Source organism: Gadus chalcogrammus, chromosome 7 (genome assembly GCF_026213295.1).
Source record: "Gadus chalcogrammus isolate NIFS_2021 chromosome 7, NIFS_Gcha_1.0, whole genome shotgun sequence".
In the NCBI taxonomy this organism is placed as follows: Eukaryota; Metazoa; Chordata; class Actinopteri; order Gadiformes; family Gadidae; genus Gadus; species Gadus chalcogrammus.
The window spans coordinates 3,406,263-3,424,581 of NC_079418.1; the positions used below are offsets into that span (position 1 = coordinate 3,406,263).

The 18,319-nt window shown below is 41.0% G+C and overlaps 3 protein-coding genes across 5 annotated transcripts; all 3 read right to left on the reverse strand.

The window, feature by feature from the left end:
• Window positions 1-2,470: 2,470 nt before the first annotated feature.
• On the reverse strand, window positions 2,471-7,639 carry LOC130385127 (uncharacterized). Of its 2 annotated transcripts, XM_056593448.1 has the most exons (6): window positions 7,190-7,639; window positions 6,576-6,638; window positions 6,269-6,364; window positions 4,981-5,290; window positions 4,413-4,540; window positions 2,471-2,634 (listed from the first exon to the last, which is right to left on the reverse strand). In XM_056593448.1, the coding sequence occupies exons 1-6, from the start codon at window positions 7,226-7,228 to the stop codon at window positions 2,560-2,562; spliced, it is 711 nt and encodes a 236-aa protein (XP_056449423.1). In that variant the 5' UTR covers window positions 7,229-7,639; the 3' UTR covers window positions 2,471-2,559. The 2 variants fall into 2 exon arrangements, with proteins under 2 accessions (XP_056449423.1, XP_056449422.1); XM_056593447.1 differs by lacking the exon at window positions 2,471-2,634 and having other exon boundaries at window positions 4,212-4,540.
• A 3,265-nt stretch (window positions 7,640-10,904) lies between these two features.
• Window positions 10,905-14,102, reverse strand: LOC130385117 (uncharacterized). Of its 2 annotated transcripts, none has more exons than XM_056593437.1 (3): window positions 13,421-14,102; window positions 12,346-12,927; window positions 10,905-11,488 (listed from the first exon to the last, which is right to left on the reverse strand). In XM_056593437.1, exons 1-3 carry the CDS (start codon window positions 14,021-14,023, stop codon window positions 11,408-11,410), a joined length of 1,266 nt encoding a protein of 421 aa, XP_056449412.1. In that variant the 5' UTR covers window positions 14,024-14,102; the 3' UTR covers window positions 10,905-11,407. The 2 variants fall into 2 exon arrangements, with proteins under 2 accessions (XP_056449412.1, XP_056449411.1); XM_056593436.1 differs by having other exon boundaries at window positions 10,905-12,255.
• Window positions 14,103-14,227: 125 nt separating this feature from the next.
• Window positions 14,228-16,811, reverse strand: LOC130385130 (coiled-coil domain-containing protein 106-like). The gene is made up of 3 exons (XM_056593454.1): window positions 15,947-16,811; window positions 15,329-15,523; window positions 14,228-15,102 (listed from the first exon to the last, which is right to left on the reverse strand). The coding sequence occupies exons 2-3, from the start codon at window positions 15,513-15,515 to the stop codon at window positions 14,804-14,806; spliced, it is 486 nt and encodes a 161-aa protein (XP_056449429.1). The 5' UTR covers window positions 15,516-15,523; window positions 15,947-16,811; the 3' UTR covers window positions 14,228-14,803.
• Window positions 16,812-18,319: the final 1,508 nt, after the last annotated feature.

Below are 18,319 nucleotides of genomic sequence, written 5' to 3' on the forward strand. Positions count from 1 at the left end.
TATTATTTGTTGGCATAAGAAATACAGTGTACACTTGCATTACCATTAGATTGTATCACCAGTGTGTTTGAAGTTTACTTAAAGGGGACATTATGAAAACAACACTTTTCCTGGGATTTGCGGTGTTGTTTTGGGTCTCTGGTGCTCCCACACGCATACAAACTTTGAAAAAAGTCTACATGATTTTTTTGAGTGAGATGCATTTCTGAAAGTACCCTGCCTAGAGTTACCAAACGAGAGAGTCCGTTTCAGCGCCCCCTCCTACGTAGGAAGGGAGTATTTTTGAATATTACCTCCTACTTCCCCACCCCTCTCCAATCAGAGCATAGCTAGGATTTTGTGGACCAGCGGACATGATGTTTGCGCATTTCAGAAGCAGGGATATGGGAGGAGAAAGGGATTGTACTCCCGGAGCTGAGCTGCCGGAATGCCCCGCCGGCAGCTCCGGCGGGGGAGCTTCGGCGGCAGTCCGGCAGCTCAGCTCCGGGAGTACAATCCCTTTCTCCTCCATATCCCTGCTTCTGAAATGCGCAAACATCATGTCCGCTGGTCCACAAAATCCTAGCTATGCTCTGATTGGAGAGGGGTGGGGAAGTAGGAGGTAATATTCAAAAATACTCCCTTCCTACGTAGGAGGGGGCGCTGAAACGGACTCTCTCGTTTGGTAACTCTAGGCAGGGTACTTTCAGAAATGCATCTCACTCAAAAAAATCATGTAGACTTTTTTCAAAGTTTGTATGCGTGTGGGAGCACCAGAGACCCAAAACAACACCGCAAATCCCAGGAAAAGTGTTGTTTTCATAATGTCCCCTTTAAGTAAACTTCAAACACACTGGTGATACAATCTAATGGTAATGCAAGTGTACACTGTATTTCTTATGCCAACAAATAATATTTGTAATTCTGCATTAATTTACAATTTTGCATACCATTGAGCAGTGTTGGGAACGTTACTTTAAAAAAGTAATTAGTTATAGTTACTCACTACTTATTCCAAAAAGTAACTGAGTTAGTAACTGAATTACTCTATAATAAATAACTAGTTACCAGGGAAAGTAACTATTTGCGTTACTTTAAAAAAAAGTTGCTATAATGTTTGTCAAAGGTTTTTGGATTTTTTGTTTTCACAAGTCAGTTGAAATGAGTAGAACAGACGGGTACCTGTACATAACCTTCAATATTTATTGCACATCAACAGATAGCAAGAGGTTTATCCTGCACTTCAAGCATTAGTATCTTTGTAAAAAAACAGTTAAACAAAATAAAGTGTGTTTGCATTAACTGTAGCAAATTAAATCTAACCCTCACAACCTGAGACAACAACAGTAAACATTTAAACAACAAAAAGTGAGTTCAACTCTGTAGTCTTAATTAAATAAATAAATCAAACTCCGAATCTCAGACAAATGGTCTGGTAGACATTCTTTAAGTATATTCTCAAAAGTAAACAGTTAACAATATAAAGTGTGATTGCAGTAACTAGTAAATTAAATAAATCAAACTCACAACCTGAGACAACTGGTCTGGTAGACATTCTTTAAGCATATTCTCAAAAATAAACAGTTAAACAATATAAAGTGTGTTTGCAGTAACTAGCTAATTAAATAAATCAAACTCTCACAACCTGAGACAAATAGTCTGGAAGACATAGGCTACTTTATTTCAAGTAATTTCTTCATTAAAAAAGTAAACAGTTGAACAACATGGAGTGCTTTTAAAGATTGAATTTTAGCTTCTAGATATTAATCTACCCATCCATACACTCCTTCCAAAACACTAATCTATTCATGTATCCGTCAAGTATCCAGCTAACCCATGTAGCCTAACCATCCTACCCTTCAAACCACTGATTGTATCTAAGAAGCAGCAGCATTTCAAACCTCTTGTCAGACAGCCTGTTCCTCTTTGGGGTGAAGACCAGCTTCCCTAGGCTAAATAGTCTCTCAACTGGGGCACTGGATGGAGTGGCTGCATTGTATTTTAGTGACATTTTCTTAATTAGTGGGAATCCGTTAAGAGTGTCCATCCCTTGTGCTCCTGATTTTAAATAGTCAACAACTTGGCTTTCCACAGAAGCAGAGGTGTCCTCCTCATCCTCAAAGGAAAATAATTCATCCTCTATGGCTGAGTTTGTGCTGAGGTTGCGTGTTGGTGCGTTGGTACCCATTAGCTGGTGTTCATCTTGGGCACTTTTCCGGCACTCCGCCAGCAGACTTGCCTTGGCGTTGTCCTTCCTTTCCTGTGTCCGCAGCCAACGTAGTTTAAACCTGGGCAGTGTCACCGCAGCCAAGACTGCAGACTCACATTCCAGCACCTCTGCAAATCCGGTTTTGATCGCCTGAAATGAGACGCACACACACACATACACACACACACACACACACACACACACACATTATGAGCCAAGAGATATACATTTAATTTGACTTTGATATCATAATTCATAATTTACACTTAATTAATCCATGGGAGTATGTATTTAATGCTTTTAATTGAAGAGATACTAGCTCTTACCTTGACAACAGCCTCTGCAAGGTCACCAAGGATTTGCAGGCCACTCTAAAAGTCCAGGGTCTTGGAGATCAATGTCTCCAGTGTGGGTAGGAGTGTGCCATAGAAACAGTTGTCTTCGCCCTGAAGAATGTCGAGGGCTACTGTTAGTGGCTTCATCCCTGTGCAGTATTCTCTGAGGAACTGGTACTCCCGATCTGTGATGGCCTTCAACCCAAAATTGTAGGAGATGGTGTTCAGCTCGGCGATTGGGAATTCACAGACACGAGCAACGGCATCATGAAAGGAGTTCCATCTGGTCGTACATGGGACAAAGAGCTTCCTTTCAAGGACTTCATCCACGGTCTCTGCAGCCACTGTGGAACGGCTAGCCTTATTCCACAAAGCTGTGCATTTTGAGGTAGCACTTCTGTACAGATTTTATGTCTGGTCTTGAGAGTAACCACTTGTCCACATCACGGCATGAAATAAGGTTTGCTGTGTGCGATGCACGTCTGTGGTGTGGTGGCAAAGTCACAATATCCTCTACCACATCCTCATCCACATTCATGTCTTCTTGTAAGGCATCATGAAGGTCGACAAAAGTCACATCATCAGCATCCTCCTCCCCAGAGTCATCACCCTGAACGGGCTGGTAAACTTTGAAGGCCTTCACAAAATTCGAACCATTGTCTGTGACAGTAGCTGTGATTTTGCTAGAAATAGCAAAGGATGAGTGGATATTGTCCAGTTCAGTAGCAATGTGATCATGCGTATGACGGCCCTTGAACCGTCTGCAGGCCAAGGCTGCTTTCTTTCGCTCTAGGCTGTTTGGATCTATCCAGTGGGCGGTCACGCCGAGGTACCTGCGGTTGTGAGCAGTCCAAATATCTGCAGTTGTAGACAAAAAGTCCAACTCTTCAAAACTTTTTTTAAGCTCTGTGTTCATTTTGGCGTAGTCAGCATCTAGGTATTTAGCAAACGTCTTTGTGCAAGGCGTACAGGCCCCTCCTTTCTTAGGTATTTTAGCAATAATGGCTCGGAATGAATCATCCTCCAGCGTCGATAATGGCAATATATTTTTGACCACATACCTGGCTAGGGTTAGTTATCATACGGTTGACTTCAGCCTGCGTTATAGGTTTTTGTTGTAGGCCAGAAAAATCTAGCTTTTGCTGCTGGGACGACTTTGCTCCGTGACCTTATTTGCTAGTGGATGACGAGCTATCATCTGTGGTGGAGGTATCGGTGTTTTTGGCCACTAGCTTTGTTGACGCGTGCATAGTTGTGAGATGCTTCATTAAATTGGAGTTGCTCACAACAGATGTTGATAAAGTCTTCGCTCTTGGTCCTGGACACAATGTACCCTTGACATTCACGTTTTTGCCCTTGACCTCAATGAATTGGAAGTAGTGCTTATATCTCCAGATTGAACCAGATTCGCCATTTCTCCTGCTTCATCGAATGTTTGCTGTTTGTGTGTGGCGCGCGTGTCCTGGCTTATGTGTGTAAAAAGTTTAAACAATGGCTCCGATTGGCTACGATGACACATGACCCTGCCTTAGCCAATCATAATCTCTTATCTCGGACGTTAACCCACCCGCTCTCCGCACTAGCAGTTTGTGTGTGGAGCGCCAGGGCTGCGTTTGGATGACAGAAAAAGTAATTAGTTAGATTACCCCGTTACTGAAAAAATAACGGAGTTACCTAACGGCGTTACTTTAAACGGCGTTATTCCAAACACTGCCATTGAGTATACTCAAGTAGTACAGAAGTGTACTCAAGCACTACTTGAGTATACTTCTGTATACTTATGTGGGGCAGCTGGGCATTGTCTTGGTTTCAAGGGTGTGATAACACAATACTTTGTTATAGAATAATAGCAATGGGGTACGGTTACAGAGTATGTCTTTGAGTCGTACCAAGTCGTCACCCCTAGTATCAGATCCTGGAGTTTGCTGGCATTCACTCTGGCTGAGGGTGGAACTGGTGCATGCCGATGGTAGTTTCTCCAGTGCTGTTTTGATGGCAGCAACTAATCCTGGAAGCTCTTAAACAAGGATATAAAAGGGGTCCAGGTGTAAATAATGAATTGAGACACAAAATACAACTTATTTGTGTCATGTCATTATACAAAAGAGTAGACCGAGTAGTATGATTGACCAAGGCGCATTCCAACAGTTCTGATCTACAGCAATAAAACCATTTTGCATATGCATTGTATAAAATTTGAAACGTAGGAAGTTGGGTTTGGAATCTGAGACATAACACGCAACGTTTGAATAATCATGATTTCAATATTGACCAAAATAATCGTGATTATGATTTTTGCCATAATCGAGCAGCCCTAACATACTTGGGTTCAAAATAACATGCATTTCCCTTCATGACCTCAATAAGAATGGTTGCAAGTGGGTCAATAAATTGTGTGTGAAGGTTCAGGTGGCTGCAGAGCTAACCCAGGCATCACTAGCATACACATGCACCCACCTTTCAGAGCCTTCAATGTCTCCTCCTCTAGTTCCACCAGAACCTTCACTGGTTGCTGCTGGCCCTCTGGCTCCTTCTGGTGCTCTGGCTCCTCCTGTGGAATGCAGTCATCTCCCTCCTCCTCACTGGTCAGTACCACCTTCCGCATTTTGAACGGCCCAAATAAATCACAGGATGTTTCATCCGAGTCATCAGACCAATCTGGAGCAGGAGTAGAGCTACGGAGGGGTGTGCTCTGCTTGGCGGTTCTCTTGGAATAGAGGTAGCTCTTAAGCTGGTCGCACATGGAAGTTGCTGCCTGTGAACCAGACTGAAAACAAAAATATTGTTTGAGAGTGTGCCTGGATTACCACAAACCATGGAAATAAAGCAAGTAATTTAGCCATATTTGTTTTCATTTTGCAAAAATTAAAAGCTTCTTCTGCAAATTACTCAAAGGTTAAATTTCAAGCCAAGACCGGAAACCATGATCCCACTTCCGCCTGAAGCTGGTGTGGAAACTCATAAATACATTATACTGCTTGTACCAGAATGTACTAGACCCATGATGTGTACGTTTATTTAAAACCGTATGGTGATCCTTTCTGAAATGTAGCTACCCTAACATCCACAAATCATGCATGGCCGGTTAAAACAAAAAGCCATAGCTTTCAATATAATTGATGGGAAACCATCGAAAAATATGCTTTGCCAGCAGTGGCGTGTCCAGACATTTTTGATAGGGGTGGCACCAGTGGGGCACTGACATATGCAGGGGTGGCATGAAGTGTGAGCAGGAGCGCCTGCGCAGACATATACACTCACGTATGCACACCCACACCCAGGTGTCGGCATAGCATTAATTTACCATTTTTGTATCCACAACCCATATCTACTTCACTTACTAACACTGCAAGCAAGAACAGACCTACTAGTCACAACATTCAGGAAAAGGCAACATACAAATGTGATTGAAAACTACCATACTTTATTCTAACTTCAACAGTACATACAAAAAAGACAATGCACTTTCTGAAGACTCTGGGCAAAATATTAACTTAACAAAACTGTGCAAAACTTAACATGTGCAACAATGGTTGGAGGTACAGACCCCTGGCTCATGGACTATTAAGCTTAGGTAAACAGGAGGGTTAAAACAGTGCAATTCGCCTGTTCTTGTGTTTTCTTGCAAACACTTTGATAAAATCATCCATGTTGAGTGCCCTCGCTCTTCTTGACTCAATACTTAGCAAAGATAAATGGCTTAGTCTGTTGTCTAGCATGGTTGTCCTCAATTGTTAAGACATACCAATAGGTCCGAGCCCGCCAAATGGGGCTGCCACACCACTATCCCCCTGTGCATGGCCTGCAGGAACCTCTGGATTGTCAGCAGCACTGTACACACCTGAAGCAATACAGAGATTGTATCATTCATTTATATGTCAAATTGTCACATTTAGGCTTTTCACACCAGCATTGTTAAAAAATGTGTCTACACGCTTGTTAAAAAATGTGTCTACATGCTTAATGACAGTATATGCCACTGTAGTATAAGTGAAATATCCCAGTTCAAATCAATGCACATAATGTTTTAAAGAAGGTAAATTCATACATACCCTGATCCGTTTGTGATGTTGAGGGTCTTTCCTCTTTACCATCCACATGTACATCCACAGAAACTGTGATTAAAATTATAATACAATCAGCCTTTCCTTAGTAAACTAAGTGGTATGTTACAGTCAAACCAAATGAGTAAGTTCAAACTTGAGAACAAACTTGAACCATCAGGATTTCACATACCCATGTGTACAGCTGAAGCTGAAGCCTGGCTCTCATCCTCTGACTGACTGCTCTGCCCCTGCTCTGGCTCTATTTTGGATTTCTTCCTTATGAAGAAATCCTTAATATTCTGACCTCTTTTCATACTGTAATAGTCCCATAATGCACGACATTCTTATATGTTGTACAATAGATAATTGTGCATACACACGAATGATATTGATTTTACACGGGTCTAACATAACAATGTTACGCAGTACAGAATAGCTAAATGTTGGCTTTAGCATCGTTGACAGTCAAAACAGTGTTTGCTAATGAGATGAGATGATGACAGCCTTGTGCCAATTACAATAAAAAGAAATAAAACAAGACAGGATAAACGTTTAGCTTATTACCGTTACAGCTTTTAACTACAGGCACAGGTAAGTGTAGTGAAATGTAGGTTACTCACATCTTTCTCGACGACGCTCCAGAAACGTGTTGCTGCCATAGACAGTTTGTTTCACGTGTAGGTTTGCTCAAACTTCTTCTTCTTCGGGACTTTTTTTTTGCAGGCTACATACTACTTTAGCGCATCTCTGCTGCCTCTCAGGTTTGAGAAGGAACTGCAACTCTAAACAAGCGTGCAGTTTACACTCAGTGCTGTGGTTATTGGGGTGGCACCTGGGGTGGCCAATCAGATTTCAGGGGTGGCCCGTGCCACCCTAGGCCACTCCCTGAACACGCCACTGTTTGCCAGGTACATTTCTAACAATAAGCAAGGTTGTCTATGTCATTTCATGCAATCACAAACTATCAATGATCAAAAGTCCTCAAACTAACTGTCGTGGCTTGATTCCGTAAGGTTACCACCTCCATTGCTTGATTTCCTGTCTTTCTGCTTTTTTTCTGGAACACTGTAACAGACCATATTTCCTCCCCTCGGCTAAATGCGTCACGCTTTTGGGCAAGTTCTTGGTAGACTTCTGTGAACAAGATACAACATTTCAAACACTTTCTCAAGCACTATTGGTGACTATGGACTTCATTGGAAACAAATACATTTTAAATTCAATGGGATTTTATTAATAAAAAACAATTTAAATTCAAGACAAATATAAAACATTCTTTAATCTCAATGTCATTATTTATTAACTTTCAGGGAGAACACAAGAGTTTGTTGAGAAGAAACTTAAACTAAAATAGATGTCTAAATTGTGATTATAGAAAATGCTATAATGCTACGATGATTAGGTTAACAAGACAAGTGGGAACATTAACGTTACAGAATCAAGTTTTTAAGGAATTTAAAATCAAGCATCAAGCATCGGCTCTTTTTCGACGTTTTGAACCCCAGTCGGCCCCTAGCTGACCCAGTTGAGTTTATCAACGTCATTTTACAAAACAAATGCGATATAAAGACGCTCTCAGGTGCAAAACGTAAAAAAAAACGTAGCCCCCGGTACACCACGTGCCCCCGCTACGCCACGTGGTCCCGCTACGCCACGTGCCCCCGCTACGCCACAGGCCCCCACTACGCCACAGGCCCCCGCTATAAAAGCAACCCTTTCGGTAACACTTTAGTTTGATAGTCCACTGTTGACACTCAACAAGCCATCAGTAGATATGCAGTTGCATGTCAACAGTGAATGAGTTGACATTCAACCAAACTATCTCAACTGATAAGCAACATGTATTCAACTAACTGTAAGTTAACTATAAGTTGCACTATTAGTAGATGGTTAGTTGATAATTGACAGAGCTTGTTCAACAGATAAGAAACATGGATTCAACTAACTGTCTGTTAACTATAAGTTGCGCTATTAGTAGATGTTGTTTTGTACACGTAGCATGCATTCAACTAACTGTCAGTTAACTATTAGTTGCATTATTAGTAGATGGTTAGTTGATAATCAACAAAGCTTTCAACAGATAAGAAACAAGCATTCAACTAACTAAGTTAACTACACGTTGCACTATTAGCTGGTGTTTAGTTGATATTCAACAGTGAGTTAGTTGATACTCTACAGAGCTTATCAACAAATATGAAACATGCATTCAACTAAGTGTTAGTTAACTATAGGATATTTTTATTTTGTTCATTTATTTTTACAAAAACAGTCTGCAAAAGACATTGTGCTTTTTACTACATGTTCTTTACAGTTATTCAACTATCAGTTGAGTGTCAACTTTTAGTAAGTTGACTATCAACTGCTGTTATTAACCAATTCTCAACCTACGTTTTATATGGATCAACTTTCCTCCACTCACAAGGAACACATCTAATGAATGAACATTCAACCCTCTGTTGATCATATATGTTCATTGTAAAATAAAGATGAGAATATTTTATCAATCAATAGGCACCCTGTGTAGGTGACAACCTGTTCATTGTCATATGTCGACAAACTATCAGTCAATATTCAACTAAGCATTAGTAGACAGGTCTTCGGACTATCAAATTAAAGTGAAAACAGTTTAGTGTCTACTAACTATTAACAGAGCAAAACAGAGAAAATAGTTGACTATCTGTTGATGATCAACAAACTATCAGCCGATATTCAACTAAGCATTAGTAGACAGGTCTTCGGACTATCAAATTAAAGTGAAAACAGTTTAGTGTCTACTAACTATTAACAGAGCAAAACAGAGAAAATAGTTGACTATCTGTTGATGATCAACAAACTATCAGCCGATATTCAACTAAGCATTAGTAGACAGGTCTTCGGACTGTCAAATTAAAGTGAAAACAGTTGAGAACAGTAGTCTACAGACTAGTAACAGTACAAAATAGAAAAAAAGTTTTGCAAAACTAATCAGTAACACTGGATGACCACAAAGTGAAATAAACAAAACATAAGCAGGATATCAGAGACGGAAAAAAAACTTTATTATTTGAAAATAAATTACTAAACGTAATCAGCAATTGTGGTACAAAGGCGAAGAGTTCAAAGGGCAATGTACATGTATAGTAAGTCAAAGAACTTCAACCAGGCTTACTTTGAACTTTTTAAAACAAGAAAAAAAATTAAAGGATAAATCCGGTGTAAAATGGATCTGGGATATGTTTAACATGATAACGAAATGGGATGTTCATTTGGGAGCAAAAAAGTGAATGTAGACGCATTCTTAAGTTGGCTGTTTTTAGCCGATTCTACCAAAACGCTATAAACTTGGAACGATGGGGGCAAGTCTCGTAAAAACGAAATTGCTATTTTAAACCACTTAAAAGGATAGAAGTAGCCCGACACTTCTTTGGTAGTATAATAAGGGTCTTAAAATATAAAACGAGGCATTGATAACTTTGTAAGTGTACAGATTGTTTATTAAAAATGATATTTTATGCACACAATACCATCAGAAGTTCACCCATCGACACCATCTTGTATTTAAGACTTGATAAGTAGAATGGCGAACACAGAGCTTAGCTTGCGTGTTGTTCACGGATGTCACAATCTCTGTGTTTGTCAATGTACTTATATCGAGTCTTAAATACAAGATGGCGTCGACGGGTGAACAACTGATGGCATTGTGTGTATAAAATGTAATTTGTAATAACAGGGTTTATACAGAGATTCTTAAGTTGAATTTACTACCGTTTTTACTACCGTCACAATTTTTTTTACTACCAGCACGACTTCAAGCTTCAACTGTAGCAGCTTAAAGTATATATACATATACACACACACACACACACACACACACACACACACACACACGGTGTATGTGAGTGTTTGTGTTAGGGCCAGCGAGAGAGCAACATTGAAGTAAGAGGGAACTCTAACATAGGAGTTGGATTAATCAAGATGTCCCCACCGGCCTTGGTCCATAGGTTTTTACTTAATGTCAAAAAGTAACAATTCCATGACAATTAGAAGACAGACTGGACCTTTAGGATGAACAGCTACACTGTGAATTGGAATCTGAAACAAAATGGTTAAATTAGGGCCTAAAAAAAATGGCAATAAAGTGCAACTTTACACTGTAATAGTATTTTTAACAAACAACTTAATAACTTAATAACTTCAACACTGGACACAAAAAATGACGAAGAGAGCGAGAACATAACCAATGATATTAACAACAGGCAAACATACGAGTTGCTAATTAAAATTGCAGTCACAAGTGCCTCAGCTGTGTGGCTTTTTCTTTTATCATTTTTCAAGGTCTGCTTTTTTGTCCCTGTGTCTTCTCCGAAGAGAGTTGGATTTTGTGATGAGCTCAGCCATCTTTGTTCCTGCCTTTCCCTCAGCCATCTCTGCATACTTGTCGGCATCATTTTCAAGTGAATGGCACACGCTATTGAGTACCTGCCGCTGGTTCCGGAGGTCCTCAAGCTCCTTCTCTGCTGCTTTCCTCTTAAGCCCTTGTGTGGCGCTCTCCTTTTTTTTCCGCTCACTCTCAAGGTATAGCCTGTATTGTGACCTCGCTGAAGCAGCAGAGGCCAGGAGCTCCTTGGTCAGAGGAACTTTAAGAACGCCACCACAAACAGTTACCTTATCACAGATTAACCTGAGGGCTTCGAGAGATTCATCACGGAGGTTACACGTTTCTACCTCTTTATTCACCGAGAAGCCTCTCTCTACTGTGGCCTGTCCATGGGAAAGGAGGAGAGCACTTTGGCAGAACTTTAGCAGGTCAGGGTGGGACATACAGAGTTTAGAGTGGAGAAAGACATCGAGACGCTGCCTCAGGGGTTGGAAGGAAACAAACTCATCTTCTCTGCCCACGACAGAGAGAAAGGATGTGAATTGTTGAATGATGACATCACCTGCAACATTGACAGGTACAAATTAAGATATATTCATTACATTTATAACATTCCAGTCAACTGCTTCATCATCCATTCAACAAAAGTACATACAGTACATCATAGATACACAACAGTATCTAAAGCATTGGTTCTCAATTTGAATAACCTATCCACTTCTACTGTCCCTATACAATATTTTCTTACCAGCTGCAATGCCACCTGTCAGCTGCTGACAGGTGGCTGCTGTCCCTGGATGAAAGTATGTACTAATGCCTTCATCTGTACAATGCACCACTCTGGATCTTTGACCATCTTTGTGGGATCCAGGCAGGAAATCTGCCTAACAATGGGGAATTTCAACGGGGACTTTTCCTGCAGTTTCTTCACGATGCTAATCAGACACTGCAAACACTCTTTTCTCAGGCTGAGTACAGATAGTTCCCCTATCTTGGTTCCTGGTTTGCCCAGGAGTGCCTATCAAGAAACATTAAGAAACATATAGTCGATGCTTTCTTTGAAAGGAAATGTTTACATAATACTAATGATAATATTAATACTGAACAAACTGTAATTGCTAGTTGATTTGTGCAGCATCATAATTCACAAATTCAACTCACAAAACAAATAAACACTGAAAATACCTTGATGGCAGATTCAGCCCCCAAGCCTATGTCTACCCTTTTGAGGGAGACCCAGTTCTTCTCCTCAGAGATGTCCAAATTAATGAGCTGCAGGGGGCTTTGGTCCTTTAGGAGCTCCCTTTTAATGAACCGCCTCAGTAAACTCTGATGATGATAACAAGCAGATAGTTACCCAGCCATTCAATCAATTAATACAGGTTTACTTTTAAAATAATTAATCAAAATCTTACTTACCAACAGAAGCTCAGTTAAATCTTTTGCCAAAAAAGGCAACACTGGCTCATCTGTTTGGTATTTAACAAGAAATGGGTTAAAACTTCTCGCAATGGCGAGGAAGAATTGAAGCTTTGCCATTAAGAGTGCATCTCCTAGTGCTGCCAGGATGACGTCATAAGAGGCCGTGTTCGGTTTTTGGACCTTCTTCTCCTCAGCAGCATCAACATACTTCTGAATCATGGGCCAAACTTCCAGGAATCTCTCTGCAACCGGCACATTTTCGACCCATCTGTGGCCGCAGAAAGAGAGGGGAAAGCAGGATGATCCGGTTATGTTGGTGTAGTCCTCTCTTCGGGCAGGAACGTTGTGGAAGAGAAAATGGAGCGCGCGCAGGAGTTTGTCAATTTGCCAGGCTGTGAAGCCTGCCTTCATGGCATTGTGGAGGGTGTGCAGTCCACAGCTCCCAACCATCAGGACTTGAGCACCTCCGTACAGCTCAGCATGCTCCTTTTGAAGGAGATCCAGGACTTTGAAGTTCACATTAGGGCCATCCATTCCAACTGAGAGAAGCTCCCTCATGTTGAGTTGTGCAACACATTCCTGTGAATTATCACACAGAAGAAAGTTTGATTAAATAACATTGAAACCACATTCAATATACAGACAGTAATACTGTATATGCTTCAAATCAAACATTTAGCTTTACTATCCTAAAGTAAAACACAAGTCAGGTGTTGGAATACATTTGACAGTGATAGATATTAGGCCTATATCAAGGACTGTTTTGCCAAAGTTAGATCATTGGTTCTCCAAATGTGGCTCACTGTAAACAAAATCCCAATAATGTAGATCTGACTTTATCTGAGCCATGCTCAACCTTCAGATTAAGCATAACAGTTTGGCTATAACACTTTTTAATTAGACACTTTTCCAATATTGTGTTACAGAAATTCAACGATAGGCTAAATAATAATAATAATAATTTAATAATAATAATAAATAAATACAATTATCAAATATCCATGAAAATGTTAAAATGCAAACAATGTCCCCTATGTAACCAATAAGTGTAAGTAAAAGAAAATAAACTTACTTTGATGTGGCGCAACAGATCGTCAGCTCTTCCATGTCCCAGGAACTGTGAGCCAAAATATCTGGACTGTACACAACCATCTTCCAAAAAACGAATGTGTATATCCATTTGTTTTTTCTTTGACGACTGGTTGAGGCTCTCATCAAACATCAGGACGTACGGTCCAGCATGATTGATGGCCTCAACCAGTTGCTTCTTAAAATAGGGGGCAATGCCAAATTTGATGATGTAGCCGGTCTTGTCCTTGGCCAACGCGAACGATTTTGCGATTTGGGAGTCCGGGAACATCATGCGGAACAGCTCTCCTATGTTATCGTTTGACTTGAACGAGTGGTGTTTTACTGCTAAATCTAAACACCACAGTACCTCGGCCTGCAGTGTAGAGGTGGCAGCGCAGAGCATCTGTGTGCTGGTCGTAGGAATACTGGCGGTGGATTGCGGGGCGGGAGCAGACGAAGTTGAGGGAGCAGTGGAGGTTGAGGGCGTAGAGCTAGCAGTCGTGCTAGCGCAAAACAGCGACAGCGGTAGCTGCGCGCTACGTCCCCGCGTCCTGGCTCGGTGACTGGCAGACTCCATATGCGATTTGACCGCCTTCACCCCCATCCAGGTAATATTAATGGTCTTTTTGCAGACACTGCAATACGCCTCTCGGCTGTTGCCAGCTACTGGCCTAAGACAGTCTTTAAAGGCTGATTCCTCCAGCCAGAGGTCTGAAAATTTACATTTACCCATTTTGATGTGAACTCACGGAGAGGTTTGGTAGCAAGCCAGCCGGGTACCCAAACTGACTTTAACGCGCGCGCGGGGTACACGTGAATCCTAGGTCACAGGTCCTACTCGCAACATAAAAATATATTCACGCAAGTTTATTGAAGAAGCTAGGCCTTCACGTTAGTAACATTAATTGAAAAAGGCATTGGTCCAGTTGGATTAGGGTTCGAAAATGTACTACCTCGTCAGATGACGTTTACTACTTTTTACTACTTTTTACTGGCTTTAATTTGGCCTAATTTAATTTACTACCTTTTACTACCTTTTAAAAACCCGCGGCAGCCATGAATAAACAATCTGTACACTTACAAAGTTATCAATGCCTCGTTTTATATTTTAAGACCCTTACTATACTACCAAAGAAGTGTCGGACTTCTAGCCTTTTAAGTGGTTTAAAATAGCGATTTTGTTTTTACCATGAGACATCGTTCCAAGCTTATAGCGTTTTGGTAGAATCGGCTAAAAACAGCCAACTTAAGAATGCGTCTGCATGTGCTTTTTTGCTCCCAAACGAACATCCCATCTCATTATCATATTAAACATATCCCAGATCCATTTTACACAGGATTTATCCTTTAATTAAAAAAACTCTCTCCTTTCACCCCTGTCCCTTTAACCCTTTTTGGAGAATGGTATGAGTTTTTTTTTCCTCTTCAGGTCTTCAATTTTAAGTGCAAGTTCTCCAACAATTTTGGACTGGCAGAGCTTTGCTAAATGAAGGAGCCTCTGTTCGCCTTTGATTCCATCCAGGACACTCCTCTCTGCAATGTAGAGCTCCGCTATTGCTGCGGTGTCTTTAACTGCGTTTCTAGAAACGCGTGCCTTCAGGAATGCCCTCGACATCTTGCGTCCTTTTTGAATTAGTTTAAGGACCCGGTGGTACCTTTTAACAACATCCGATATTGTTGTCACTGAAAATGGAAAATAAATTAACAACAATAAAACACTAATATAAATACAGTTTACTTCTCCCCAAAGATTGTTGTGGTTTGTCTTAGTTGCAGGGTAAGGGTTAGTAAGTACTTTTAGAAAAATTAAATTTTCATAGGGGTGCTAATAATTCTGCCCTAAGCTGTATACACTATATGTAATGTCCAAACCTAAAGAAATACAGCATAACTCTATAGTTTACTTTACCTCGAAGTCCTTTGTTCTTTGAAGCCTTTTTGCTCTTCTTTTTGTTTTTCTTTTTGTGCTTCCTCTTTTTCTTGCGGCCATCAGAGGAGGAAGAGCTTGTATCACTGCTCCTGGAATCGGTGGAGTCAGTGCTGGAGTTGGAACTCCAGTCAGTGTCTGACTCTGGGTCGGTGGCAGTGTTGTCCATTTTCGCACCTGAGAAATTACAAAAAGCAGAAAAATAAAACTTAAAACAACCTTAAAGTACAACTTTACCCCCTGTCTCAGCATAACTTCTCCCACTGCACAATTTCGAAAAATACGTTCTGACCAAGGTTCTGACGGCTGATAGTCGGGAAGGGGGTGGCTGTAAAGGAGGTGGGGTTAAGCTAGCTTCCACTCAGGAAGATCTGAATGACATGATTTCCTTGAAAAACGGAGTGAGACAAAGTCTAAAGGTACTGTCGCTACACGATGTGAGCTCATATGCTCATATGTCTATCAGACGTTGTGACATAGAGTGACCCTCATACGATGGGTGAACCCCAATATTGTTGTGGTATATTGTTGTAAAATTCTAGTGAAGCCACGTACATTCTTGAAAGTCCTTAAGTAAAACCTTACTCCAGCTTTACTAACCTTGATTTGCTGAAGGCCTTTGCTCAAGCTGCTGCTTGAGCAAAGCATTCTCCTCCTCCAGCTCATTGATTCGGGACTGCAGCTCTTCCGACCTTTTCTTCCATTGCACTTTATGTGGTTGAATATTTTCGATATTACTAACTGCAAAATAGGATAAAAAATAGATTATACAACGGGGGACCTAAATCCAGCGATCTGATTGGTTCCCAACTGTTGTATAATGAGCGTATACATAACTGCTATGACGCCCGATCATTTTGTGAAAGTTTGCATATCACTCCGCGCCTGGAAGTAGAAACAGTTACAAAGTAAAACATATGTTGGATGATGGAGTGGGTGTAAATGTTGTTACTCCGGGAGTGAGCAAGGCGATGGAGAGACTAACGAAAGCTTTGGCACACGGCGAGTGAACTGCTCCATAGGATAAATTGCCGGCGAACCGCTCTATCGGAGCCTTCTCTCGGAGGGACGCTAAAGTGTGTTGCATAGCGACCGTCGATGCATTGCGGCAGCCAGGAGGGACTACTTTTTTGTATTCTTTAAGAAAACGGCTACTTTGACTTTCTTGGTTTCTTTTTAAATGTAGTGTGTCTATGACTTTCGTTTCGCCATAACAGTAACCGTTGTATAAAAGCAATAGATCACTTCAGTCAGTGGCATGTGCTCATTATACCACTGTGAAGGGGGTCGCCGGCCCTCCGCTGCGCGTCGGGGCCGGACAACGCCCCTTAACAGTGGTATAATGAGCACATACCACAGCCTGGTGTGATCTATTGCTTAAATATACAAGTCAAACCTTGTAGGAAAATTTAACATGTTAACTTTTGTACAATGGTATGAACTATACATCTATTACCCAGTTTTGGCATACTACTATCCTTTGTCATAGGTGAATTATCAGGACACACAACGGAAAATGATGGTTACTGACAGAAGTTGATGCATCAAAATGAATGCACCAGAGGGCTATATTAATGTTATTGGTGTCCAAAATCACACAAGAAATTGTTGGTTATAAACAATACATTTAGCATTGTTAAACAGCAAATGAAGTGCATGTTATAAATAAAGAAATTTAGAGACAGGACAAAAGGGCATTATCACTGTGGAATCACTTTTCACACATTTTTAAAGGCTTTCACACATTAAAGGCATTAGCCTATAGTACAAGCTTTTATACATTCATATTTTGATTATTTATATGTGTATGTTTTAAATTGAATTATACAGGTTTTAAAACTATAAATTCTCACATTTTCCTTGAAAACCAAGCCAGTACAATCATAATTCCTTTTTATATATAGCATCGTAAATCGCAATATTGGTCACCATAATCACATCGCACAAATTCTCTAAATCTTCGCCACACTAATTGGGTGCACCGCTGGCGCAACAGGCACCTCTGGAGGGACGACTCTTACCAGTCAGACGTTACGTTACATATTAGTGGTATTAGATCAGTGTCATTGGGAGGGTTTATACAAAGATTCTTGAGTTGAATTTACTACCTTTTTTAATACCTTCACAATATTTTTTAATACCAGCACGACTTCAAGCTGCAACTGTAGCAGTGTGAAGTAAAGTGACGAACAGTAATGTTGGGAAAAATAACCTGCTGAGTACATCACATGTACATTATAAATATAGCTAACTCCTACCCTAGCCTGATGAGCACATCACATGGACACATTACAATATAGTCAACTCTTGCTCTAACCCAACGAACACAAACATGATAATATATAGTCAGGTCAAGGCCGGAGCTGAAGGCCCCATCTCCCAGGCAGGCAGATGGTGGACACTCAGACAATGCACCAGTATCATCTCCAGAACGGGAGAGCCACATTAATTTATCACACAGGAGACATTTTGAGAGCTCTTCCCCGTTAGGAGGAACCAAGAGATACCTCTGCCCACACCAGGGGCCTGAGAGCCACATTCAATTATCACACACGAGACATTTCAGGGGGGCACTCCCCGTTTTAATTTATCACACCGGAGACACGAGGAACTCTCCCCCGTTACGAAGCTCTCTCAGGGCCTGGGAGCGAAGACTAAGCAAAACACACAGAACCACACACACCTCAAACGCACACACCTCATCGAGAGGAGGATACAGCATAAAAACTGTACCACACAGGGACTCTGCACCCTCTTCTTCTGAAGCAGACCTTCCACGGAGGCGAAGCTCCGGACGAACCATCAGCGCTGATTAGGGACTTAGACATATTCGATTTCTCACGCTTTATGACTCTGTATAACCGTTGCCACTTTACTTAATAAATCCAAGGTCCTCGTGCCGACAGACTTTATTACCTCTCCGTCTCATTTCATCTGGTCCAGTAACTAGACAGATCGTTTTTCCCCACAGTA